General features: G+C 43.3%; 1 protein-coding gene across 1 annotated transcript in view; it reads left to right on the plus strand.

The window, feature by feature from the left end:
* Window positions 1-27,622, plus strand: part of LOC122815006 (F-box only protein 47-like) — a 1,240,869-nt gene that overhangs the window by 21,403 nt on the left and 1,191,844 nt on the right. The window contains exon 2 of the mRNA XM_044087259.1: window positions 19,180-19,288. Coding sequence (XP_043943194.1) covers window positions 19,180-19,288 — 109 coding nt within the window. The remainder of the gene's footprint in view (window positions 1-19,179; window positions 19,289-27,622) is intronic.

Below are 27,622 nucleotides of genomic sequence, written 5' to 3' on the forward strand. Positions count from 1 at the left end.
TCAGGGGGAGTCCCCGAGGGAAGCTGTTATACATGATTGGCCCCTGGGACTGCTTTATGCCTTTCCTCCTTTTCCCCTGATTCCATAGTTTTTAAAGAAAGTGCAACAATTAAGAACCAAAGTAGTCCTCATTGCACCCTACTGGCCCCACCAAGTCTGGTTCCCCTTTCTTTGGCCTCATCTAGTTCACTGCCATTGGACTCTGGATCCAACTCCGGGACTGCTGTCTCATCCACAGGGTCTGGTCCATCCCAACCTACCACTTCCGGTAATTGCCAGGCAGAATAATCTATCTTCCACAGTACAAAAGATACTTCTGGCTTCCCATAAACCGTCCACCAGTAACATTTATCATAGTAAGTGGAACAGATTTGTTATTTGGTCTCAAGAAAAAGGACTTGACCCCTTTTCAGCCTTGGTTAATAAAGTATTGGAATATTTTATCTGATATTGTTAATCCTCGTTCATTCCTTACGTATGGGTATCGGTTCCGACCTCGGAACCGAGCCGGCCATCTTCCAAGCTCGCGTCAGCTACAAACTCTCGAGCTAAAACTCTTACCCAGAATTCCCCTCTCCCTGTTACCAAAGATTTTGTTTGCCGCGTCACCATTTGGTCTTATCAAGCTACTTCTCTTGAGCTAAGTATAATATTTTGTTGTCATACTAGTCTAAAACAACATTTTCTCTCAGTAAAGTTACTAAATTGTTTTCTCTTACCTTATCGCATTTAGCGACTATCCCTTCTTGAAAATTTTCAGTCTTTTTTACTGCAAGGTATTTTCTTCTTTACCATTGTTGGTAGACCCCTTTTCTTCATTATCTTCGGGTATTTCTTGTACTATTGCTGGTATTCTTTCTGATTTTCTTCTTTCCTATCATGGCTGATAAAAAAGGTAGTCCAGGATTTAAGAGCTGTTCAGATTGTGGCCATAAATTACCTACTTCAGATGCACATTCTCTGTGTGTGTCTATTGCTTAGGTGTGTCTCATTTATCAGTTGATCCACCATGTGGAATTTCTAAGAACTTCTCTAACAGGACGTTGATTGAGAGTAAAAATAAATTGTTACTGAAGGGGCTACTCAAATCTCCTTTTTCAGAGGCTATTTCTGGGTCAGAGGCTTCAACCCCTGCAAGATCCCATAAGAAAAAGACTGATGATCATTCAAAGGCCAAATCTTTTCCTTCGTCCCTGGCTGGGGACTCCCACCAACTGAGACCCAAGAAGGCTAAGCTTTTTACTTCGGATCTGACTCTTTTGGCTCCAGCACTTTTGGTGCCTAGACCTTTGGCACCGAGGTCATCGATGCCATCTGTGACTCTGGCACAGACTAGTGTGCCCTTTGCCGTATCAGTACCGAGGGGCTCCTCGGTTTAGACCTCTCTACCGGCATTGACTATCCAGTCACCGCAGACTGTAACCACATTGGCTCCGACACCTTACCTGGAACCGACAACTCAGTTATTGACACCGATTTTTCGGTCCCAGCCTCGGCGCTGACAACCACTTTGGCACCAACCTTATTGTCGGTGCAGACCATGACTTCAGCACTGATGATTTCCTCAGTGCAGACACCTGTAGTTCAATCTCTAATGGCACCATTGTTTTCAGTGCACACTGGTGAGGTGGGCACCGAGCTTGTTCCATCTGTGGATAGACCTGACTCTCCCTCAGTCATGTCCGTGAAATCCACTAGAAGCCTCTCTGAACAAGACATGTTGCGTCTTATGGATCAAGTGCTTTTGGCCAGAGGTATCCCGCCCCCCAGGACCTATCCTTCCTGGGGAGGTGATCACCCTTTGCCAAAGACCCCTACTTATTCTCCTCCTTTATTGCCTCTGAAGCCTCTTGATATAGCACAGTCTTCCCCCTCTACAGTTCCCTTTATGGACCTCACTAAGGAACCACAGTTGCCTTCTTGGCAGGAGAGTTTTGCTAAGACCCAGGATGTCAGCTGTGGCATATGTAATTTGGTGTTTCACAGCCATCCAGGGACTCCAAGTTGGCAGGCTGAGCCACTTAGGGGTGGGGTGACCACCCCTCTTCAGGTGGACTGGCCTTCCAACTAATGGAGAAGGCTTTGGCATCTGCTGACAATACTGTGCTGTTAATCTCCCCACCCTCCTTTGGACCGCAATGTGCACAAGTCTCTCCTAGCGGACACCGGGCCCAATGGCCTCAGAATGTACTCCCACAGGAAACCCCTTTTGCGTTGTCTTCCCCAGCTTCTCCCTCTGAGGAAGTTCATCAAAAAAGCTCATGCAAGAGGAAGCACATGGACTCCACAGAGGAGTCCCTTACTGAAGACATAGACTTTGATGAGGGGAAAGGTCCCCTCTCTCACCCTCTGAGGTATCCTTTGGTGATATCCTCGAAATCCTTAAACAGAGAGGTGACTGGCAGCCCTCTAACCTGACCTCTGAAGATTCTGTGTTCCTGCAGGCTTTCATGCCTGGCCCCCTACGTCCTGGGTTACTCCACCTGCCATCGAACTGGTCCGGCTCATCGTGCAGTGTGCATGGATGGCTCCTGACATCATTGAGGCCATTCCCCAGAGGCCAGATAAAATTTTGTCCCCTCCTGCTACCGACCCTCATTGGTCCAAAGGTCTTCCTGTATATGCTCTGGTGGTGGCGGCCGCAACCAAGAAGGACCTGGTGGAAGAAGAAAGCCAGACTGTCTATCTGCCCAACAATGAAGTCACGGGCTCAAGACAGAATAGGGAAGCGTACCTTTGCATCAGCGACCTTTGCAATCAGGTCCCTGAATTATATGGCACACTTTACCAAGCTTCAAAGAGATTTAATTTCTGAGCTCTCTAAAACTTTGGCTGGTGCCATGTCTAATGAGGTCCGTGACAAAGTGGCCTCTCAGCTGGCTACCATTGAATCGATATCAGACTCCTCCATGCGCCTGATATCTCACGCATCAGAAGGAGCTGCTAGAGCGGTGAGTTCAGGCGTTGTTTTGAGATGACACGCCTGGATGCGCTTATGTAATTTCACGGAACCCTTCAAGGCTTCCTTTCTCAATGCTCCCATCAAAGCCTCTTCATTGTTTGGACCCAAGGTTAAAAGCACACTGGCCAGATGTGAACAGGACGGTAAGACCCTTTCTGCCATGGGTGTCCATTATTCTTCCCATCAACGTGCTTTCTCCAGAAACCAGAAGACTGGGAAGATATAGTACAAAAAGTCTCAGGGCCCTTTCCGTGACACACAGGCCGAGTTATCCCCTAGAGGCAGAGGGGGAAACTCACAGGGAAGATGCCCTTTTTGGAGCAGAGGGGGTCTGCGTAACCAGGGTTCCAGGGACTGTTTTCCTGGTCTATCCTACCAGCACTTCTGAAGAGCGGCCCAACTGCTTTCCTCTGGAGGTGGTTGGGGGGGGGTTGTTTCTCCTTGTACCCTTCTGCCTGGCTAACCATTACCACCGACTCTTGGGTACAAAGGATAATAACCAGAGGTTACCATATTCCCTTCGATCTTTGTCCTGTCCCCCCAACAAACTTACCCGACGTTCCACCCAGTCAAAGGGAAGAAGCAGCACTAGAGATAACAAAGCTGCTAAGAAAAAGAGTCATCCAAATAGTCCCTGCAGACCAGATAGGATCAGGATTCTACTCAAGACTATTTTTGGTGCCAAAGAAAACCGGGAACTGGAGACCAATTTTGGATTTCAGTGTACTGAACAAGTTTGTAAGAGTACAAAAATTCTGGATGGTCATAATACAGTCTATCCTCCCGCTTTTGGAAAAAGATGATTGGATGTGCTTGATAGATCTTCAAGATGCGTGCTACCACATAAAAGTGGACAAGCCCTCAAGAAGATTTCTGCGCTTCTGTGCGGGAGCCAGTCACTACCAGTTCAGAGTACTGCCGTTCGGACTCTCTACATCCCCCAGAGTGTTCACAAAGTGCATTGCAGTCATCACAGCTCACTTGCGAATACAAGGATTCCAGGTGTTTCCATACCTAGACGACTGACTCATCTCCACCCCCACCAGACATCTATTGGAAGAAGCCTTGGCATACTCTCTCCTCGCTGCAAAAAGGCTAGGCATAACCATAAACTGGCAAAAATCCAATCTCACCCCATCTCAGTCAACAGAATTCATAGGGGTTATATTGGATACAAAGAATTGCAGAGCATCCATTCCAGAGCACAGAATTCTAAGGTTAAAGCCACAACTGATCCCAATCCTTTCAAGAGAGAAATCCACAGCTCACTCTGTCGTAGAGCTGTTGGGTTCCATGGCAGCCTCCATCACCATTGTCCCCTTGGCCAGGTTTCACATGAGGCTTCTACAATGGCTACTGCTCACCCAATGGTATCCTTTTCAGTATCCTCTTTCAACCAAGATTCGAGTAACTCATAGGTGCAAACAGGATTTAAATTGGTGGATGAACCGCAACCCATCACAATGGTCTCGCCTCTTCACCCCCAGCAGCCCAAGAATACAGTGACCATGGACGCCTCACTGATGGGGTGGGGGCTATGTCAGGGGCAGACAGTCCAAGGCACTTACGAATTGGAGGCCCAACTGCATATAAATGTTCTAGAGATGAGGGTGGTGCTTCTGGCATTGCAAGCATTCCATCCCCTGCTGCCATCTGGGACTATTGCAATACAATCAGACAACATGGCGGTGGTCTGGTACATCAACAAACAGGGCAGAACCAAATCTTACCCCCTTTGTCGAGAGGCCATGAGGATATGGCAATGGGTGATGGCTATCAACCATTTTCTTCTAGCAATGCACATTCCCAGGAGTTCCAATGCGATAGCAGGCAGACTCAGCAGGTGCATTCTACAACCTCACGAGTGGTTCCTGAATCCCTTGATAGCGGCGGAGATCTTCCACTGCTGGGGCCGTACTTGCTGCGACCTCTTTGCATCCCCGACCAACTACAAATGCAGCAACTACTTTGCCATGATTCCCCCTCTGGGACAGTCACCCAGGGATGCTCTAGTCCACGATTGGCCCTCGGGTCTTCTTTATGCATTTCCACCTCTTCCCCTCATTCCCCAGTTTCTGAAGAAAGCCCGTCGGTTGAAGAGCAAGGTGATCCTCATAGCTTCATATTGGTCTCATCAGATTTGGTTCCCTTCCTTTGGCCTCACCTGCTAGATCAACCATGGATTCTCCATCCAACCCCGGGGTTGATTTCCCATCTGCAGAATCTGATTCATCCCAACTTGGACAGCCTGAAGCTCACAGCTTGGCTCCTCCAATTCCCTTGATTGCCAGGCAGAATGATCTTTCTTTACCAGTACGGGACATTCTTATTGCATCTCATAAGTCTTCCACTAGAATTACTTATCTAAGCAAGTGGAAAAGATTTACCTGTTGGCTGAAAGAAAAGCAAGTAGATCCCTTTTCAGCACCAGTGTCGATAGTACTAGCGTATCTAGCCGAGCTATTCCAATTGGGTCTATCGGCCTCTACCATTAGATTTAATTTGGCTGCAATATCTAATTTCCATGTGGGTGTCCAAGACTTCTCACTTATGTCACACAGATTATGCAAGACTTTCATAAAAGGTGTGAATCATCTGAAGCCCCTTTTAGAGAACCTATTCAACCATGGGACCTGTCATTAGTTCTACAAGCTCTGATAATGCCACCTTTCAAACCAGCTTCTTCATGCAACCTCAAATATTTGTCATGGAAAACCTTGTTTTTGGTCATCATTACTTCTGCCAGACGTATCTCTGAGCTTCAAGCCTTATGCATCAAGAGTCCATACTTGATTTTTCATAGAGATAGTGTCTTTGCGAACCAATCCTTCCTTTCTGCCAAAAGTGATCTTTGAAATGTTCATTAATCAAACCATTGAATTGCCAGTTTTCTTCCCCAATCATTCAAACAAAGGAGAGTATTGCCTACATACCCTAGATATTCACAGGCAAATTTGCTTCTACTTGAACAGGACTAAGGCCTCTCATAAATCAGACCAGTTATTTTTGGCCTATTCTGGACCTAGATTAGGTTGTGCTGTTGTTAAAGTCACATTGGCTAGATGATTGAAAGACCTTGTGACCTTCATTTATACACAACGTAATATTCCATTGCCGACTACCATAAAGGCTCATTCGACAAGGTCGGTAGCAACTTCTGCTGCATTCCATGCCAGAGCTTCTTTACATGACATCTGTGCAGCTGCAACTTGGGCTACGCCTCATACCTTCATCAATCATTGCAAATTCGATTTGGCCTCCAGGGGAAGAGCATCTTTTGGTTTTATGGTGCTCAGGAATGTCCTTCCATGAGAGCCTCCCAGGAATAGAGGTAGCTGGGGACTCTGTCCCATACGTAAGGAATGAACGAGGATTAACAATATCAGATAAAGAAGTTATGTCTTACCATAACGCTCCATCTGTATTGTTGATCCTCGTTCAGTCATTACGACCCTCCCTCCTTCCCCCTCCTGTGGCTTCTAGTGGATCTCACCATCTGGTTCTTTTAGGTCATTTGACCAGAGGTAGCCTCTACCTTCTTTTGACTTGCAAACTCAATCTGAGGTAACAGGGAGAGGGGAATTCTGGGTAAGAGTTTTAGCTCGAGAGTTTGTAGCTGACATGAGCTTGGAAGATGGCCGGCTCGGTTCCGACCCATACATAATGACTGAACGAGGATCAACAATACAGATGGAACATTATGGTAAGACATAACTTCTTTTTAACTTTACTCCAATCTGGAGCCTCTGCTTCTACTATCAGGGTCCATTTAGCAGCTATTTCAACTTTCCATAATGGCTTAGATGATTTTTCTTTAATATCTCACCATCTCTGCAAAACCTTCTTAAAGGGAGTCATGCATTTAAAACCACCCTTTAAAGAACCCATTGAACCTTGGAGTTTGACGTTAGTTTTACAAGCTTTGATTCAGCAATATTTTGAGTCAGCAGCTACCTGTGATATAACATTTTTGTCTTGGAAGACCTTATTCCTGGTAGCCATCACTTCAGCGGGGAGAGTATCAGAATTAAAGGCCTTCTACATAAAGTGCCCATACATCATTTTTCACAAAGAGACAATATCCCTTCAGACTAACCCCTCCTTTCTACCCAAAGTTATCTGAGATTCAAATATTAACCAGTCCAATGACTTGTCAGTTTTCTTCCCAAACTTTTCAAATAAAGGAGAATATTGTTTGCATTTGTTGGCTGTACATAGACAATTACATTTTTACTTAGGACTAAATCATTCAGAAAATCGGACCAATTGTTCTTGTCTTTTTCAACTCCTAAATTAGGCAAGCCAGTTTCTAAAGTCACTTTGTCAAAATGGTTGAGAGACTGCATCACTTTTATTTATCAACAGAATAAAATAAGTTTATCAGCAAAATCAAGGCTCATTCACCAGATCGATTTCCACTTCAGGAGCCTTTCATTCAAGAGCCTCTATAGATGACATTTATACAGCAGCTACGTGGGCTACCCCTCATACCTTTATCACTCATTACAAATTGGATATGTTCTCCAGGGGAAGAGCATCCTTTGGCTCTATGGTGCTCAGGAATATCCTTCCATAGGACCTCCTGGGATATAAGTAACTAAGGACTCTGTCCCAACCATCAAGAATGAATGAAGATTAACAACATCAGATAAACAATCATGTTCTTACCATAACGTTCCATCTGTGTTGTCGATCTGCATTCATTCTTGAGATCCCACCCTCCTACCCCCTTCAAAGACTCCTGGAGGTATGGAACTAGTCCTGGTTATGTGATAGGGCAGTTGCTCAGACAAAGCTTCCGCTTTCTTATTTCTACGGGCAAACTCAATCTGAAGGGAAAGGAAGAGAGGCACTATGGGTAACCTTAGCTCAAGAGTTTCTGGCTGGCACGAGATAGTTATATCGACCGAGTTGGTTCCGAGTACGGAACCGAAACCCAGTCATCAAGAATGAATGAAGCTCAACAACACAGATGGAACGTTATAGTAAGCACATAACTTCTTTTTTTCTATCAAGGATTTTAAGATATTTGCTTGTTTTAATGTATTCTTCTGTATAGTATTCAACTTAATTTGGAAATTGTCCATTTTAATAGTTAACTCATGCAAGGAAGACAGTACCTGCTGAAATTCCTGTTTTAGAAAGATTTCACTGTGTGATGTCTGATGATGTCTTCAATTGTCCAAGCATTCCAAATATGAAACCTTACCAGCTGGAGATATTTAATGCTTGGGTCCTAAATGGAACATTAAATCAGTTTGGAGTAATTTTAGTGTAGTCAATTTCCCGTTTTGCTCCTGAAATTAGAACTTCATGAGTTTTTAAAAATTCAGACACAATAAGCCTTTTTCAAAATGCTTTATTTTAGATGAACACTTTTGTCAGGATACAAGTTCTAATTTCAAGACCAAAAGGGAAAATAGTGTAAATTAAAACGTTCCATGTTTGGCTTAATGGTCTATTTAGGACATAAGCATTAAACACTTTCAAAATGCTTTGTTCATTCTTGCTGATTCAGTGATCTCAAGTACAGCAAGCTAGTGAAGAGTGTTGACTCTGAGTAGATTCCTTGGACAGTTTGACGATAAAGTATTTCAAGTATGAAGATTCAGTAAAGTTTTCGACAGGGAAATTTCCAAGTTTATATACTTTTCTTGGCCATATCATCCTTATATCTGATCTTAATTTTTTTGCCTAATTTTTTTTCTCCAAATCCTGTTTGCTTCTCTGTGCCTAATTTTAATGAAGCAAAGCTTGTTACTAGTGCTGCTTCTTGGTTATCTTAGAGCTTCTCGTCTGGCACTGTTTTAGATGCCATCGGGTCTATATCAGCATATTGAATGCTGAAAATGCCAAATGCAATTTCATCGAACTGAAATGTTCGAAATCTCAAAAGGGCGAACTGACAGAACATAGATTTCTTTCCCAGGGAAAGAAATCAGTGTTCCGTGCAAAAAAAAAAAAATTAATACTTTAAACACTGACAGAAGTGGGTGGCTTCACCCCCCACACCCCCCAACCCCCTACTTAACTATACCAACTCCGAGACCACACCACAGTGGAGGTAATAGCAAACTCAGATGATGGCCCACTGATTTCTTTCCCTGGGAAAGAAATGGATGTTCCGTCAGTTCGCTCTTCTGAAATTTCGAACATTTCAGTTTGATGAAATTAAACTTGGCGTTTTCAACATTTGAAATGCTGATAGGAACTCATGCCATCAATCATCTATTGATTAGCAATCTGATTATCTGTTAAGTTGCTAATAGGTGTCAGGTTTAGAATGCTACTAACATTGTTTTGCAACTTTTCATTCACAGTGTCTTCTTGTCCATTATTTGTCTGCAGTTGTTCTGATGTCAGAGGACATTCTGCAGTTATTTATTGGGGGTGTACACTCTCCTTTTCTCTGCATAATACATTTCATTACTCAGTCTATTTAACATGGCTCGAGTGACTTTAAGACTTGCACCCTGTCTATATTCTGGATGACGGTTCCTGTGTTATATGTCATGTAAAGCAGTATGTTTTTCCTTATGAAATGTACTCATGGTCACTTCTGTGCATAAACTCATGTACTACATTTATAGAGACTCATCTCATTTGTAGAGACTTGATTATTCTCCCTGTATTTGCCCAACATTTCTCTTCTGAGACATTTTCTAACTAGCAGATGCTGTCCATTGTAGCTAATTTCTGTTTGCCTTTGTTTGATGGCATAGTTCTTATGATTTTTAGTACTTTTTGTGTGTATTATATGTACTATGTTGGGGGAGGGGCACATTTGATTTAAGATTATTAGCCATGCCTTCCATATTGGTGGTGTTAAGAGCATCTCAAAATGTGCTTTTGTCTTTATTCATAGACTTCACCAAAAACACTTGTTATAGTTGATTTTTTGCGCAACTTGAGACCTTCATTTTTTTTTTTTGCCAGGTTTGATATTGACTCTGAATGTGCGGTCATGAGATGACATTGTTAATACAAGGTATTTCACTACTTTTACACACTGATGTGCAGTATTTTGTGTGCTGGTCTTACATGCTCTCTCTTTGTTGGACTTTCTGAATCAAGATTTAGTAGTGCTTCTTTATGTCGCCATATTTCAGACAGGATTCTCGCTGGCTGGTGTATTGTCAGGGTCAGTAAAGCTTATCACAACTAGTCATGTTAGTGCAATAAATGTTGATAGCTAATCTAGTTTCATAGGTTAATAATGAAAGAATGGAAATAAAAGTTTAAAACAGGATGGTGTGATAAACTTTGGAGGAGATAAAGGCAGAGTACTTCAGATGTGCAGAAGTTGTCAGAGGAATACAAGCAAGTTGTGTTAACACAGAGTGAGGTGAAAACATAAATTATTTGATGCAGTCATGGAATGGGGGGGGGTGATGAGAAGGAAGCCAGTGTGGAAAGATAGATACAAAGAGTAGTGACGAGTGGTAAGAGGTAAGACTGATACAGATGTTGCCAGGCAGGAACCAATGCCACAAGGTTAGCAGGAAGGAAGTAGTTAGAGACGGAGGTATAGAGAGAGAGCAAGATATAGGGGGTGGGAGAGAGAGAGAGAGAGACACTCGACTGGATAGGAGAAACAGATGCCAAAAGAGACAGAACATAGAGAGTTTTTGTATTTAGAGGATCTAAGGGATGGGAAGAGCTTACTTACATGATAAGGAAGAAAACAACTAGCACAGATACTGACTGTGTGGCTGAAAGTGGTGGAACTGGTGATGGAAGGGTTACAGATAGGAGGGGTAGTGCCATGGAGTGGGAAGCAAAGGAGAGGAGAACCATTATAGAAAAAAATACATGTGGTGACTGAAGGCTCATTCACAAAGGGGACTGTGAGTTTAGGGAGCTAGGAAATGACGGACCAGATTTCATTGAAATTCCTCTTAAGGCTTTGACACAGGATGATTTGACCAAAGTGGCCACCAATGGGGAGGGGTGAAGGAGTGCTGTGGTACATGTAGGCAGCAATGATCACTCAGTGAAGACAGTTTAGGTGACAGAAAGCAGAGCCAGGAAGCAGCAAATAATAGCAAGGAGAGGAGGTTAGAGGCGACATTCTCAGAAGAAAGAGAATTTAGGGAGTATAATGACTGTAGCAGTAAACAAGGAAAAAAGACTTCAGACTGGTAGGGTAAGGTAAAAGCTGAAAGTAAGGCCAGCTGTATGCAAGGGACATACTCCAGCTTAGTCCAGAAGGTTTTAGGTTGAAAGGATGAATTTCAACTATCCTAATTTTAATTTAATTACTTAATCTTACAAACTGCCTTTTCTAATGTTGTGTTTTACTACTATATCAACCTGCATCTATTGATACTGCCCCCTGCTCCCCCTCTTCCCCTCTCCTTTCCCTCTTCAACACTTCCAAAATGCTATCACTCCCCACTAGATTTTTCTCTCTCTTTTCTGTGCTATCCTTCTTCTAATAAAGACATATGTTAATTCCACATTATGAACTATGATCATAATTTCTACATGTTGAGCTTACCATATTATAGGTTCATAGGTTCATAGGTAGGTACTGGGCTATCTGCCCGAAGGCATATATTAGCCCAGCCATGTTGTGCGGTATTCACTGCCCCTTTGGTTAGTTCCCTAGGCCCTTGATCTAGCAGCTAGTACCCTTGGCCCCTATCTAGTAGAGCTGTTGATATGATCCCTGGTGTGAACTTTCTGTTACCCATCCACTCGTCAAGGTTCCTCTTGAAGAGTGATAGTGAGGGGCTCTGTCTTATGTAGATCGGGACCTTGTTCCATAGCAAGGGAAGTCTTTGCAAAGGGAATCTATCTATTCATTGTTGTGCTGAGGTTTATATCCCTAGAGCGTGTAGCTCGAGTAGATTTGGTTTTGCTAAGATGGAGCATGTTCAATAGTTCTGGGTTGGACATGGCTCTGTATGTTAGACAGAGATCGCCTCTGAGAAGGCGGTATGCAACAGAGAAAAGCCTTAGTTTTTTCAATCGTGCTATATAGGACAACTGTTTGAGGCCAGTAATCCTCTTAGTGAGGTACCGCTGTGGTCTCTCCAGCTGCTGGAGATGCCTGGCCAGGTACATTCCAATTAGTGCATTGTACTCAATAATGGGTCTGATGAGGGAAGAGTAGAGGGGCACCACTACATCCTTAGATCTTGATGCGAACCCTTTCGTGATCAGATGGGTCACATAGAAAGATTTTCTAACCACCTTGGCAACATGGTTATCAAAGGAAAGCTGACTATCTACTTGAGTCCCTAGATCCCTTATTACTTCTTCAGATTTCAGGGGGTTACCTCCTATGTGGTAGTTCGTGGGTACTCTGTTTTTTCCAAAGGGGATTACTATGCATTTTTTAGCATTTAGCTTATGACCCTGGCTTTGACACCATGCATCAGTCTCATTAAGGCCCTTCTGGAGGATATCCATGTCGGCCGAAGACTCTATTATAGCACCCAGTTTGCAGTCATCTGCAGACTTGGTCAGCCACAGCCCTTCAGTGCTTGCCTGTACTTCTGAGAAGTATATGCCAAACAGGAGGGGCCCCATGACAGAGCCCTGAGGCACACCGCTCATTACTGGTCTGGATTCGGACATAGATCCCGCTACTCTTACTTTGTGGGATCTGTCTGAGAGCCAGTTTGTGATCCATCTTGTGATGTAAGAGTTTATGCCCAGGTTGGTGAGTTTATCAATAATACCCGAATGGGGAATGGTGTCAAATGCTTTAGCAAGGTCAAGGTAAGCCGTGTGTACCTCCTTTCCCTTATCTATAGCCAGAGTAACTGTCTCAAAGAAGTCCACCAGGTTCAGCAGGTATGATCTGCTCTTGACAAAGCCGAACTGTGTGGGGTCAAGTGTTTGGAGGTTCCCAATCTCTCCATTTATGAGTTCCATAATATCGCTCCATTTCCTTACAGATCAGACTGGTCAGGCTTATTGGTCAGTAGTTCCCAGGGTCAGTTGTGGGCCCACCCTTGTGCAGTGGAACCACTGTTGCTGTGCGCCATTCTATGGGCACATATCCTGTCAAGAGGCTGAGACTGAACAGGGTATTCAGATGCGGTGTTAATTCATTTTGGAGCTCGTGTATGACACAGCCTGGGACACCATCTGGTCCCATGGAGACAGTGTTTTTTGCTTTAGATAGAGCTTTATTAACCAACGTATCAGTAATAATTGGAGTTACACAATCCCCTGGAATAGTAATAGGCCCTGCAGGTGGTGAGGGGGGGGGAGAAATTTGCACTGAACCTGTCAGCCAAGATGTTGGCAATGTCAGTGGGTGTGGGGTCAGTGTATTTTGTTCCATTTTGTAGTAGCTCAGAACAGACCTGAGCATTGCCATTTAGGTTTTTGACGTAACCATAGAAGTCCTTATGGTTATCCTTGCAACCCAACAGCATGCTTTCTCTTTACAGCTGAGTGCTACACAAAATAATTGTAAAATATATTTACTCTGACACACCACTAAATATTGTAAATGTTTTGTTGTTTACATTGTTGAACAATTGTAAGCACTTTGTTCTCACCAACTAACACATTTGGCTTCTTTGTTCCCTGGGCAAAACATGATAACAATCCTGTAAAACCACTGAGGCGTATTGCAAATAAATACAAAGAAATGCAGTATGCTATGGCAAACCTGCTGTGAAGAATCAGCTAGGTAAGAGGAACTGATGACAACAGAAGAGAAAAAAGCTCTGGAGATGTTAATCATACCTGGGCTGAATACCAGGAGCAGAGTGAGAGGACAATAGCAGTAACAAACAAAATGTTTTTCTTGTATGTCCTGAGGGGGACAGATACCAGAAGCATAGACGTAATGCTTCCACTTTACAAGGTCTTGGTCAGGCCACATCTTCAGTACTATGTGCACGTTTGCAGACCATATGTGAAAAGGGACATATGGCTGCTGGAAGAAATTCAGAGGAAAGCTACCAATAAGATCATTTGGAAGGAGGGGAGGGATATAAACAAAGGCTAGAGAACTTATGCTCACCGGTGTCCATCAAGAAAGGGGTACACATGATATTGGTGTATTAGATCATATCATGAAAATGTGAAGGAGTCATTCTAAACAGGAATTACATTGATGGAAGGAGGGGGCAGAGGAAGCAAATTGTAGGGATGGACTGCTCTCTGGATCTCATAAAGTATGATGTTATGTAGTCCTATCTCTCCTCCATTATTACATGTGGGTTCGGAGCCGATCCTCGGCTCTGACTTGGCTGCTTAGGAAGCCTGAAAACTTCTGATTGGCTCGTGGCTAATAGGTATCCCATAATGCATGCGCACATTCCCCAGATCTCGTTTGCTACGTCTTCAGTCAGAAGCTTCTTTTGGTTGGCCGTGGCTAAGTGATTTAGTTCTTTATTATTCTGCCTGTTAGAAGTTTTTAACTTCATGTGAAGTGCCTTTCTTATTGCTATTAGCCTTATTGTGATAACCGATTGTGTCAATTTAATCGGACTTGACTTTTTTCTGGATTTGTCTTTTTCTGCTGTAAATTTTGGGCCTGTTGGCCTTTTTTGTGTGTGTTCCCATGAGTGTGTGCTTTTGACTAAACCGTTTTACTTAAAGGTATTAGTCTGTTCCCTTTTCCTTTACACTAGGTTCGTTTAAGTTAGAGAACCTAGTAAAACTTCCTTTGGTTGTTTATTGTGAGAATAGGGCTAGATCTGTTTAAGTTAGAGGATCTAGTTCCTTTCTTGTTGAGTGAGTGTGTTGTTTTTTCTCTTCAGTCACCTATATTGAGACTGCCATTATGTCTAAAGAACATAAAGAGCATAAACAGTCAGGATTTAAAAAGTGTACTAAATGCTCTCAAAAAATGTCCATCACTGATGGACATAGCATCTGTGTGTACTGTTTAGGAGCCATACATCTTCAAGAGACTTTTCTCTTTTGCCATTCCTTTAGTCCTAGAGTGCTCCAGGAATGGAAGAATAAGTTGATTCTAAAAGGCTTGTTAAAACCTTCTTTCGAGGAAGACCAGGCCATTTCATCCTCCTCTGCTAGGTTGCATTCTCCCAGTAAAGATAAGGGCAAGACTTCCAAAAGGCCTTCTCCAGCCTCAACTTCTGTCTTTGAACCTCCACAGAAGTTACCTAAATCGGAGATGGCCTCTGACTCTTCGTCTCCACTGTCCTCGGAACCGATCGAGATTCTGGACATGGACATTGCAGTATCGGCACCCAGTGCTTCGGTGCCGATCACTAGCAGTCCTCTTTGGAGCCGGTCTACAGACATTCCACCAGTCTCCCCTACTTTAAAATCACCTATATTACAGAGAGCGAGGTCTCCAACACTGTCCTCCAGATCCTCCAGGAGCTTTTCTGAAGAAGACATCGAGAGAGTGGTACTCAGATGCCTTAAGTCGTCGGCCTTGCCAAAATTTTTATCGGCTCTGACCACTTCTGTCTCAGAGCCAACTCCTGTTACCGACCCTGCTCTTTTTCCTCCTCCAACCCAGATTGGGCCTTTGGAGCCAATGCTGTCAGTACTGACTACAGTGGTGTCCTCGGCATCAGCACCCCTGGTGGTTGTCTCAGAACCGAGCCCTGCTCCGACACTGTCGATGCCATCCGAAGTGTCTAGGGTCCGAAGCTCTTCGGTCGGGCCTGAGGGGGACACTTGGAACCGAACCTCTTTGGTGCCGAGTCTTCCTCTTGCTGTGTCGGCCCGAGTGAGCTCGGACCCTACATCGTTCTCGGAGCCAATTCCTTTGGCTTTGATTCGGAAAATACTCCAGGTTCTTTTTAGTTCCAAAAAGAACAGGGGACTGGAGACCCATCCCAGACCTCAGCAGGTTAAACGAGCATGTAAAGAAGTCCAAGTTCCGAATGGTCACTCTACAATCCATACTCCCTTTGTTGGGGAGAGACAGCTGGATGTGCTCAATAGATCTCCAGGATGCCTACTACCACATAATGATGGACAAAGCATCAAGGAGCTACCTACGCTTCCAGCTAGGAGCCAACCATTACCAGTTTTGGATGCTGCCCTTTGGTCTCACCATAGCCCCCCGGGTGTTCACCAAGTGCATGGCAGTAGTCACAGCTCATTTGCGGCATCAGGGAATCAAAGTCTTTCCATACCTGGACAATTGGCTCCTGACCGCCACCACCAGGCATCACCTAATTCAATCGAGAGATTTCACAATCAAGCTCTGTTCCCAGTTGGGAATCTCGATAAACTGGGAAAAATCCTCTATTTTGCCCACTCAGTCTATAACTTTTATAGGAGCAAACATAGACACAGTCGAGATGACAGCCAGACTACCTACAGACAGAATACAGAATCTTGTGCAACAAATTTACAGGATACTTCCCCTTCAAAGAGTCAAAGCAAAGGTGGTGTTGCAGCTTCTCGGAACTATGGCATCAACCATAACCTTGGTACCTTTAGCAAGACTACATATGAGAATACTCCAATGGCTCCTGTCATCCCAGTGGTCATTTCAGCAGTTGCCTCTACATCATCAGATCCTGATTACAGATTCTTGCAAAAAGGACCTACGCTGGTGGATTCAACCAGGTCATCTTACCACAGGGACTCCCTTTGTACCGCACCAACCCGTTGCCACTGTGACCACGGATGCCTCTCAGATAGGGTAGGGGCGGCATTATCTTGGCAGGACTGTCCAAGGCACATGGCAAGAGCAGGAGGCCCATCTGCATATCAATGTCCTAGAGATGAGGGTGGTGCTTCTAGCGTTGCAAGCACTTCACGACTTTCTCCCTCTAGGGACGATAGCTATCTAGACCCACAACATGTCCGTTGTCTTTTATCTAAACAAGCAAGGGGGGACCAGATCATACCCCTTATGTCGAGAGGCCATGCGAGTTTGGGATTGGGCGATTTCCTCCCAATGCTTTCTCATTGCAGCGCACATCCCGGGGACTTCCAACGTAATAGCGGACAAGCTAAGCAGGGCAATATTGTTACCTCACGAATGGTCCTTGAACCAGAAAATAGCCAGTATGATCTTTCACAAGTGGGGACAACCCTGCTGTGACCTCTTTGCCAGTCCCATCAACACCAAATGCAGCACCTTTTTCTCTCTCATCCTCCCTCCAGGGGAGTCTCCAAGAGATGCACTAGTCCACGATTGGCCTTCGGGACTCCTTTATGCTTTTCCTCCTTTTCCACTCATTCCCAAGGTCATACAGAAAGCAATGCTGTTGGGAAGCAAGATGATCCTCATCACTCCTTACTGGCCTCATAATATTTGGTTCCCTTTTCTTGGGCCTCACCTGTTGGACTGCCCATGGACTCTGGACCCAGTGCCAGGCCTCCTGACACACGTCAGGTTCTCTTCACCCCAGTCTCCACACTCTCAAACTGACAGCATGGCTGCTCCAGTTCCATCACTAGTCAGGCTTCATGATTTGTCTCCAGCTGTAACTCATATTATTGCCTCTTCTCACAAGCCTTTGACCAGAAAATTGTATCATAGTAAATGGAAGAGATTTTCCATATGGGCACACAATAGAGAAGTTGATCCATTTACAGCTGCCATTACTATTGTTCTAGAGTTTCTTTCAAAACTCTTTCACCAAGGTTCAGCGGCTGCTATACTCCAAGTTCAACTAGCAGCAATATCTAATTTTCATGTGGGGATTAATGATTCCAGTCTTATGTCTCACAAACTGTGCAAATCCTTTATTAAGCGTTCCATGATGTTAAGACCTCTTGTTCAAGACCCCATTCCTCCTTGGGACCTGAATCTAGTTCTGTCTGGACTTACTGTGCCACCCTTTGAACCAGCCCATAGCTGTCAGTTGAAATTTCTGTGTTGGAAGACTCTTTTTCTGGTAGCAATAACCTCAGCCAGGTGAGTTTCTGAATTACAGGCTCTGCCTGTTAAACCTCCATATTTAATTTTTCACAAAGATAGGGTCCCTCTCTGGACCAACCCTTCTTTTATTCCTAAAGTCTGTTCTCAATTTCACTTAAACCAAACAATTGAATTGCCAGTGTTCTTCCCTAATCACTCCAATAAAGCAGAGTATACATTCCACCAATTGGATGTACACAGGCAACTACGTTTCTATATCCACCAGACCAAAAAATTTAGAAAATCAGAACAGCTGTTTATTTCCTTTGCTGAGGTGAGAATGGGCTTGCCAGTTTCCAAGGTTACACTTTCGACTGGATCTCTAGTTGTATTTTCTTTATTTACAGTTCTCAAGGAAAGGAGTTACCCTTTAAAGTTAAAGCTCATTCCACAATGTCCTTATCTACTTCTGCTGCTTTCCAAGCCAGGACACCTATTGATAGTATTTGTGCAGCAGCAACATGGGCTACCCCTCATACCTTCATTTCCCATTATAAATTGGATTTAACTTCCAGGGTAGAGCTTCATTTGGTTCCACGGTACTCAGGAGTATCTTCCAGTGAGCCACCCATTCAAGATGCTAGGGATGCTGTCCCACAGATAATAATGAAGGCGAGATAGGACTACATAACATAAAGACGTTATGTACTCACCATAACGTTCCATGTATGTAGTCCATCTCGCCGAACATTATTACGAACCCACCCACTTTCCTGGAGGATCTGGATACAGTTTTTCCTTTTCTACAGTGGTTTTTGCCACAAGGGCTCCTTTTATTACAGTTTATTCTTCCGGACATTTGTTCTTTTTCCTGTCTTATTCTGGTAGACTAGTAGCAAACAAGATCTGGGGAATGTGCACATCCATCATGGGATACCTATTAGCCACGAGCCAATCAGAGGTTTTCAGGCTTTCTAAGTGGCCGAGTAGGAACTGAAGATCGGCTCCGAACCCACATGTAATAATGTTTGGCGAGATGGACTACATACATGGAACGTTATGGTGAATACATAACTTCTTTTTTTTTCACAAAGAGGATTGTAAAGCCATGCAGAGGGCTACCAAAATGGGTGTTGGAGTGAAAGTCCATAGAAGTATTCAAGAGTGCATGTGAGGGGTGGAAAATGGTAACAGCAAGGTAGGGATGGAGGGGAGGTAGAATGCTAAATGTATTTACAAAGGCTGACTGCATAGGTTTCTTGTCTCCTTCTGCCATTAAGCAAGTGTAATGTAAAGTGATGGTAAAACATGTGTAGGATGCTGGCATACTTTGGTAAGACACTGCTAGTGACTGTTAATTCATGGTAGTGATGGTATTTGCTTGGTAAAATCTGACTGAACTATTTAAAGGAAAGCTAAAGCCCATTATTTGTGCATTCGGTTTCAGATTCTCACAGCTGGATGGGATGAATTAGAATGTCATCGTGTTTACAGTTACATCTGTGACTTAACTGCTTTACCTCGTAAGATACAGACAGTTGTCAGTAGCAAACCAGGTAGGCAAATAAAACAGAAATCGAAATAAAATACATTCTTTTATCGGTGTAATACAGTGTGCTGGCTGTATAACTGAGGTTGTTTGTGTTTATCTGTCATTAATTATCACTGTTATGTAAGTTATTTTGATTTCACTCTTACAAATTTTTTTCTGCTAGATTTTTGGAATGTGTGACATTTCATTGTACATACATCTCTACTCTCCAGATTTTTACCACATATTTTTGGCCTGTTCCTTAAAAAATGTGTGTTTTTTGGCAAATTGAGGATTGGCATCACTATATAATGGCATACATTGGAGTTTCATATTTCATAGCCTTTAGAAAATGCATGCTAACATGAAAATCTATTACACTAGCAGCTTTCTAAGTTTATAAGAGCAATATTTAAAATTTGTTCCTGATTTTGGGCCTTTGTCCTCCCATTATTTTTGTTTTATTCAGATTTCTTGCAGTTAGAGGTTGCACAGTGTACCTACTATATATATGAAGCACAAATACTGATTTAGTCTTGATTTGCATGTTTGACTACAAAGTTACAATATTTATTTTTTAAAGTAATGTATTTAATTTATTTACTTGTTAGCCAAGTAAAACCTACTAGGTGTTCATGCTTTTTCCAGGGACACACAGGAGCAGAGGTCTGGTTAACTGACTTTCTCTTTGTTACTTAAGGGTGAGTAGTTTATCCAAACATCGAGAGTGGATACTAATGCCTAGAAAGATATGCAGTCATTCATATGTGTAAGTGCATGGCACCAATTACGCAGCCAATCAAAAACATACACCCTAATAATCCAAAACTGTTGTGGGCCTCCATTAATAAACTGTGAAATCCAGGACAAGCTACACAGCCAATACCCAGCACACAGAAACAAAATGATACCATATCCAACCAGTTCAATATTTACTTTATACAGACAGTAAAGCAGTTAGCCAACAAGGTGACTAATCAAGCCCTTGATGTCCCTGCTCAATCAAATAACATCCTTGAGTGTTTCTCCTTCTAGCCATTTCTTACAGATACCATCAAAAAGCATTTAAAGAAATTAAAGCCAACTACAACTGCCCCTGACAATCTACCTAGCAAATATCTTAAAATAGCAACTGATACAATTGCATACCTGTTTCAGTGCACAAGAGTGGAATCAGTACAGGATTTTCAAACTATAGGCCAATTACCATCTTATTGCCCCTATGAAAAATATTAGAAAAATGTATTCATGCCCAACTTCTAAACTATCTAATACATAACCAACTTTTGTCTTCATCCCATCATCTCTTTCATCCTTTTTGCAGCATAAATACTGTTTTCTGAATTGTGCTAATACTGTCAACAGCCACAGAAATGATGGAAGCCTAGTCTCCACCGTCTTCCTAAGCTTATCAAAAGGTTTTTTATATCATCTCCCTCCAGAAACTCTTATATAAAGTGTCATCATTAGGGCTCACCAACTCTTCATTGCAGTGGTTGTATAACTACCTCACAAAACAGAGCACAAGCAATAAAATGGAAAAATGATTTCTCCACCTTCTAGCCAAAAAATGTTGGTGTCCCGCAAGGATCTATACTGGGTCCCATACTTTTCAACATATTAATCAATGAAACATATGAAGCCAAAGGAGATCCTTTGTTGGATGTTAGTATGTACTCTACACCTGGCAGTTTTGAACATGGATTAATGCTGTTGCTGCTAAAGACTGTGGGAGATATCCGGAAAAACCTTACATTTGCTGGTCCAAGAACGTCGATGTGATAACTTAGTGTCTTAGTTCAGAAGAGGATAATGGGACTTTATTTGAACATAATGTGAATAACCACAAAAGACAAGGTAATGGTGATAAAAGTATATTGAATATCACTGTTAAAACCCATGCCGATGTTGCCTCTGTTTGAAGTAGTTGCTCCGATCTGTTTTCTACAGCTGCAAGACCGGTAAATACATCGGATTTAACGATATATAAAGAATGCTGTGCAGAATTGTGTAACTTGTTAAAGAAGTACAAAAGATTGGACTTAGAAAATAAGTACTTTCAGCATTGTATTGAATTACAAATTGTTCCTAAGGGGCTGAGGTTTTTTAAGTGCCCCAGTGGGGTTGATATTAATGACACATTTTATTTAACATTTTAATACAACTAGTATTAACTTCTTGAAGCTGCTGATGGACATTAATTGTAAAATCATGGCCAGTGTGAGAGCAAGTATTCTTAAAGTAGATCAGTGTTTGCAGATGGAGTTTCATGGTAAATTCAAAGAACGTCCTGAATATGTATCAGCTTTGGATGAAGTGGAACAGCATGAAAATTTGGTCATTACTCGTAAAAATAATAAGTTAATTAGACATGTGACAGCTTATGAAAATTACACTGCATACACTCAAATAAATCCTGGAGTGAAAAGAAATAGTAGAAATAATACACAACAGCACAGCATTTCAAAAACTTTTTATTTTAAAGCTGCAGAGTGTAAAAGATTTGAACTGGAAGTTACTTATGTTTTCATTAGCAACCAGCAGGCAGATGCAAGTGGAAGTTCAGCAAGGGACAGTGTGAATGAGAGTACAACAATGCCATTCAATGGAGCTGAATTTTCTAAGAATTTACAAACTGCTATTCTATTAGACACAGGGTCTCGCCCCAAAGTCTTTTTAGCTACAGAGAAAGAGAGTCAGTCACAGAGAACAAGAAATACCAGGAAGAAGGGGTGAATAGTGTTGGATTCTTTGATAGACAACTAGTAAGGTATCTGACTGAAAATTATAATGTTGTTAACTTGTCTAACTTTGTTTTAGAGTCTGTACATCTCAAAGTGTTGCAACTGGGATTGAATTTTGTCCCAACTAAAAGAGCCAGTATAACGAACACTATAACAGAGTTTAAGAAATATACTAGAAAGTTAAATTTAAACTATGTATTAAAAGATGTTAAAATGCTGAAATCAATGTATGTGAAACCTTCTGGTTATAACCCTGCCTTATTGCATTCTATTAAAGTGTTTGAAGTGGCACGTGAGAAAGAAATTTGGGATTTTTTGGAAAATGGTAACAAAAGTAAAAAAAATTCATTTGTAACTTGACCAATGCTGAAAGGAAGGATTTAAAGGGACGTAGAGACAATAAAAGTATTAGGATAATGAAAAGTGATAAAAGGGGGTACATTAGTTTTCATGGGCCAAAATTGTTATGTTGAGAAAATGGAATGTATGCTTAGCAATAATGATGAATATAAATGAGTCCATATTGCTGAGGTAAACAAGAGATGTTATGTAGTCCTATCTCATCGTAATTCTTGCTGGATGGGTTCGGAGCTGATATTCGGCTCCAACTCGGCCTATACTAAAGCTCGAGAGCTTTTTACTGTCTCGAGGCTAGCCCCTATCCCATGATGCATCACGGCAATTCCCCAGATCTCGTTTACTGCGAAAGCTTTGAGGTTGTGTCTTACTGGCTCGTTGGCTAAGTAGAACGATTTTTTACTTATTTAGTCCTTTTCTATCACCTTTTTCTGTCATATATATATATATATATATATATATATATATATATATATATATTTGAATAGTTTCTTCTGTATTGTGTGACTGTTTTTGAAAGTTTTCAACCCCTATTCCCCCCTTAGGACTGTACGGCCCGTTTAAATTAGAGGACCGTAGTGCCCATTTAAGTTAGAGGGCCTTTCCTGCCTGTGTGTGTGTGAATGTTATAAAAAATTTTCTTCTTCCTTACACTTTTACTTTTTAGTCTTTAACTATGTCTAAAGATAAAGATAAGGATCACAAGGATCATCGCCCTTCGGGCTTCAAAAAATGTGACACGTGTGTGCAGAAAATGTCTCTTACAGACAGCCACACCAGTTGCGTATATTGTCTGGGCAAAGCCCATTTACAGGAACCTTGCACCTTCTGTCACGCTTTTAGTACAAGAGTGTTAAATGAAAGGAAAAGAAAGCTTATTGACAGGGGTCTCATGACCAGTTCCTTCCAGGAACAGCTGGAACTTGGTCAGGCAGCTCCAAAATCTTCAAAGAGAAAATCATCGGCCCCAACTTTGGAGCCGACCAAAAAGTCGAAACCAAGGAGTTCCAGTTCTGACTCTGCTTCATCTTCGGTGCAGTCTATTCCATTGGTTCTGAGACAATCTTCGGTACTGAAGGTTTTGCCTGACATCGAGACTGTATCTCCTATTTTGAGATCTCCTATTTTGGAGAGAAGGAGGTCTCCTTCAGTCTCCACCAGATCCTCCAGGACCCTATCAGATGAGGACATTGAGAGGGTGGTGAAGAGGTTGCTTTCGGATCCAGCTCTGGCTAGAAAATTGACTCCTCCTCCAGACACAAAGGTCTCAGAGGTGTCCCCATACCAATCACTGTTCCTCCTCTGACTGCTTCGCTCTCGAAGCCTATTACGTCAGGTTCTTCTTTCTTTGACCCTTCAGCTCTGGGGATTTAGCCTGTTTCCTCGGAGCCAATTACTCTATCCTCGATGGCTCAGTCTGGAGCCGAGGGTTCTGGGAGCCAACGCTCTCATGAAGACTCTGAGGGGGACAGTCACCCTGGGTTCTCTTCAGAACTGACCCTCCCTCTTGGAGCCTTGGCTCGATTCAGCTCGGCTCCCACTTCTGCTTTGGAGCCATTCCCTCTTGCTAGGAGTCGACCATCTGCCCCCTCGGAGTGGAGGTTTTCTTCGGAGTGGGGGGGGAGGCTTTCGAAGCTATAGAGAAGGCTTTATCCTCTGCCAAAGCCATTCCTTTCAAACCTGTGTCCCACCAGCAGCAGGCAACAACCCCCCCCCCACCACCCCCACAGCGTAGGGAACCAGAGGCCCAAGTAACCCCCATTGGAGGTGCCCCCTTTTCCGAGACCTACCCAGATTATCCCACTGGAGAGCTTCCTTGGAAGAGGTTATGTAAGAGGAAACATGTCGACTCCCCTGAGTCTGTCACATCAGACACTGATTTAGAGGAATCAGAAGGGTCCCCCAGATCTCCCTCTGAGGATGTCTCCTTCTCTGACATCCCAGAAATCCTTAGACAGAGGGGTGATTGGAAGACCTCTAACCCTACTGAGGATGAATCAGTGTATCTTGAGGCCTTTGGCTCCCGACTTTCCACCTCTTAGATGACACCTCCTTATGACCAACATTTGGGGGTCATTTCGTGGAAAGCATGGACCTCTCCAGATTCAGTGGAAGCTGTACCGAGGAGGCCAAACAAATTTATGACAGTCCCTAAGGACAAGTCTTTCCTTAGCAAGGGTGTTCTAGTTGATGCCATGGTGCTAGCAGCAGCCACCAAAAAAGGAATTATCTGAGACGTCTTCTAATATCCATCCTCCTAACAAGGAGTCCAGGATAATGGATAGGTACAGGAAGCGTACTTTTTCTTCAGCGGCATTTACACTAAGATCGCTGAATTACCTGACTCGTTTCACTCATCTTCAGAGGGATCTCCTGAAAGAGTTAGGAGATACCCTCCAGGGTTCAGTAGCTCCGGGTTCCATGGACAAGATTTCCTTGCAGCTCTCCACCCTTACTTCCATAGCTAACTCCTCCATGAGGCTGATCTCATATGTGGCAGATGGAGCGAGCAGGGCAGCCACAGCAGGAATAGCTCTCAGGAGACATTTGTGGATGCGTCTTTGTAATATTATGGAATCCTTCAAGTCATCCTTCTCTAACATTCCCTTTGATGGTTCATCTCTTTTTGGACCCCAAGTGAAAGAGACTTTGACTAGGTGCGAGCAGGAAGGAAAAACCTTATCTGCTGTTAGAGTCTGTTTCTCTCTCCCATCCAGACCCTATCCTAAGGGTAATATAGGAGGGAAAATGTGGTCCCACAAATCCTAAAAAGGTTTTCCAGAGGCACAAGGTCAACCCTCCCCCAGGGGCAGAGGGGGAGGATATAATAGAAGACGTCGCTTTCGAGGCAGAGGAGGTCCGCAACATCAGGGAGACAGAGAAACTTTCTCTGATCGTCCCTTCCGTCGACCCTAAGGGGTTGCCCGACTTTCTGTGTCTGGAGGCAGTCGGGGGGGGGGGGCGTATATCACTGTACCCAAGCACCTGGCTAACTATCACTCAAGATTGTTGGGTACACACAGTAATATCCAGAGGTTACCTGATTCCTTTTATTTCCGAAACCCCAACAAACCGGTCCCTTTCAGACGTACCACCCATCTAACTAGACCGTGCAACATCAGAGGTCATCTCGTTGTTACAAAAAAGTGTTATCCAAGAAGTCCCTGCAGTGCAAGTAGGATCCGGAACTTACTCTAGATTCTTTTTAGTTCCAAAAAAGACAGGGGACTGGAGATCAGTTCTAGATCTCAGCAGGCAAAACAAGCATTTAAGAAAATCAAAGTTCTGAATGGTCACTCTGCAGTCGATATTTCCCTTTATCGGGAAAGACAACTGGATGTACTCAATTGATCTCCAGGATGCATACTACCACATCAAAATGGACAAGCGCTCCAGGAGACATGCTTCCGGCTGGGAGCTAGCCAATTTCAGTTCAGAACACTGTCCTTTGGCCTCACTACAGCCCCAAGAGTATTTACCAAATGCATGGCAGTGGTAACGGCTCACCTGAGACGTCTAGGATTCCAGGTGTTTCTGTACCTAGACGACTGGCTCCTCACTGTTACCACCAAGCATCAACTCCTAAGGACCAGGGACGAGACTCTATCCTTGTGCGCCAGCCCAGGCAACACTGTCAACTTGCAAAAGTCAGTCTTATCTCCCTCGCAGCATATTGTATATCTAGGCTCAGAAACAGACACAACCACCATGCCAGTAAAGCTAACACAGGAAAGAGTGGAATCTTTATGCAGTCAGATCAGATCCTTATTAAACAAAGAGTCCAGGCCAGAGTAGTCCTTCAAGTCCTAGGGACTATGGCTTTTGCTGTCTTCTTACTTCCTGTTGCTCGTCTACATATGAGGATTCTATAAATGGAATGGTCGATGCAAGGCCTTCCACTATCTCACCAGATATTAATAACAAATGCATGCAAAAGGGATCTGACATGGTGGTTACACACAAAACAACTTGTCATACGTCGTCCACTTGTTCCCCCCAAAGAGAAGGCAGTTTTGACCATGGACGCTTCCCAGATAGGGTGGGGGGGCATTATCTGGGAAAGACATTCCAGGGTCCTTGGCAAAACCATGAGAACCACTTACATATCAATGTTCTGGAGATGAGAGCGGTGCTATATGCGTTGCAAGCACTTCAGAGCTCCCTTCCCCCTGGAACGATTGCGATTCAGTCAGATAACATGTCTGTTGTGTGGTACATAAAGAAACAAGGGGGAACCAAGTCTTACCCGCTTTGCAGAGAGGCCTTAAGAGGAAATGGACAATGGATACTCAGCACTTCCTGATAGCAATGCATATCCCAGGGAAATCAAACGTAATAGCAGACAAACTCAGCTGAGGAATTCTGATGCCTCACGAGTGGTCCCTGAATCAAATGGTTGCGAAAGAGATCTTTCACAAATGGAGCCAGCCTTGCTGCAATCTATTTGCCACTCACCTGAACACCAAATGCAGCAGCTACTTTGCCCTCATTCCCCATCCAGGGATGTCACCCAGGGATGCAGTAGTTCACGATTGGCCCCCGGGACTTCTCTATGCCTCTCCTCTCTTTCCACTCATACCCAAAGTAATACAGAAAGTTAGACAGTTGATGAGTTCCTTGATCCTCATTGCTCCTTACTGGCCTCGTCAAGCTTGGTTTCCTTGGAGGAACCATGGATTCTGGATCCATCTCCAGATCTCCTGATTCATCAATCGGGACAGTTCCACCCCTCCATCCACACCCTCAAATTGACAGCATGGCTGCACCAATTCCACGTATAGCCAGGTGCATTCCCTTATCCTCAATGGTCAAACACATTCTAATTTCATCCCATAAACCTTCCACTCAGAAACTATATTCTAGCAAATTTAAAAGATTTTCCCTTTGGGCTACGAATCAGGGCTTAGATCCATATACAGCTCCTTTAGAATCCATTTTATCCATCCTAACAACAATTTTTCATGAAGGAGCGGCAGCCGCTACAGAGTTCAATTAGCTGCCATTTCCAGTTTCCATTTTGGTTTCATGGGAAATCCAATCATGCAACACTCCCTCTGTAAAACCTTCTTAAAAGGAGTTCTTCTTCTTAGGCCCCCAATAAAACAACCTTTAGAACCCTGGGATTTAAATTTAGTCCTCTCATCTTTGATGTCTGCACCCTTGAAACCATCTTCGTCATCAGACTTAAAATTGTTATCATGGAAAACCCTGTTCTTGGTAGCTATAACATCGGCTAGGAGAGTCTCGGAACTTCAAGC

This window comes from Protopterus annectens, chromosome 11.part0 (genome assembly GCF_019279795.1).
Source record: "Protopterus annectens isolate FY-2018-M chromosome 11.part0, PAN1.0, whole genome shotgun sequence".
NCBI lineage: Eukaryota > Metazoa > Chordata > Ceratodontiformes > Protopteridae > Protopterus > Protopterus annectens.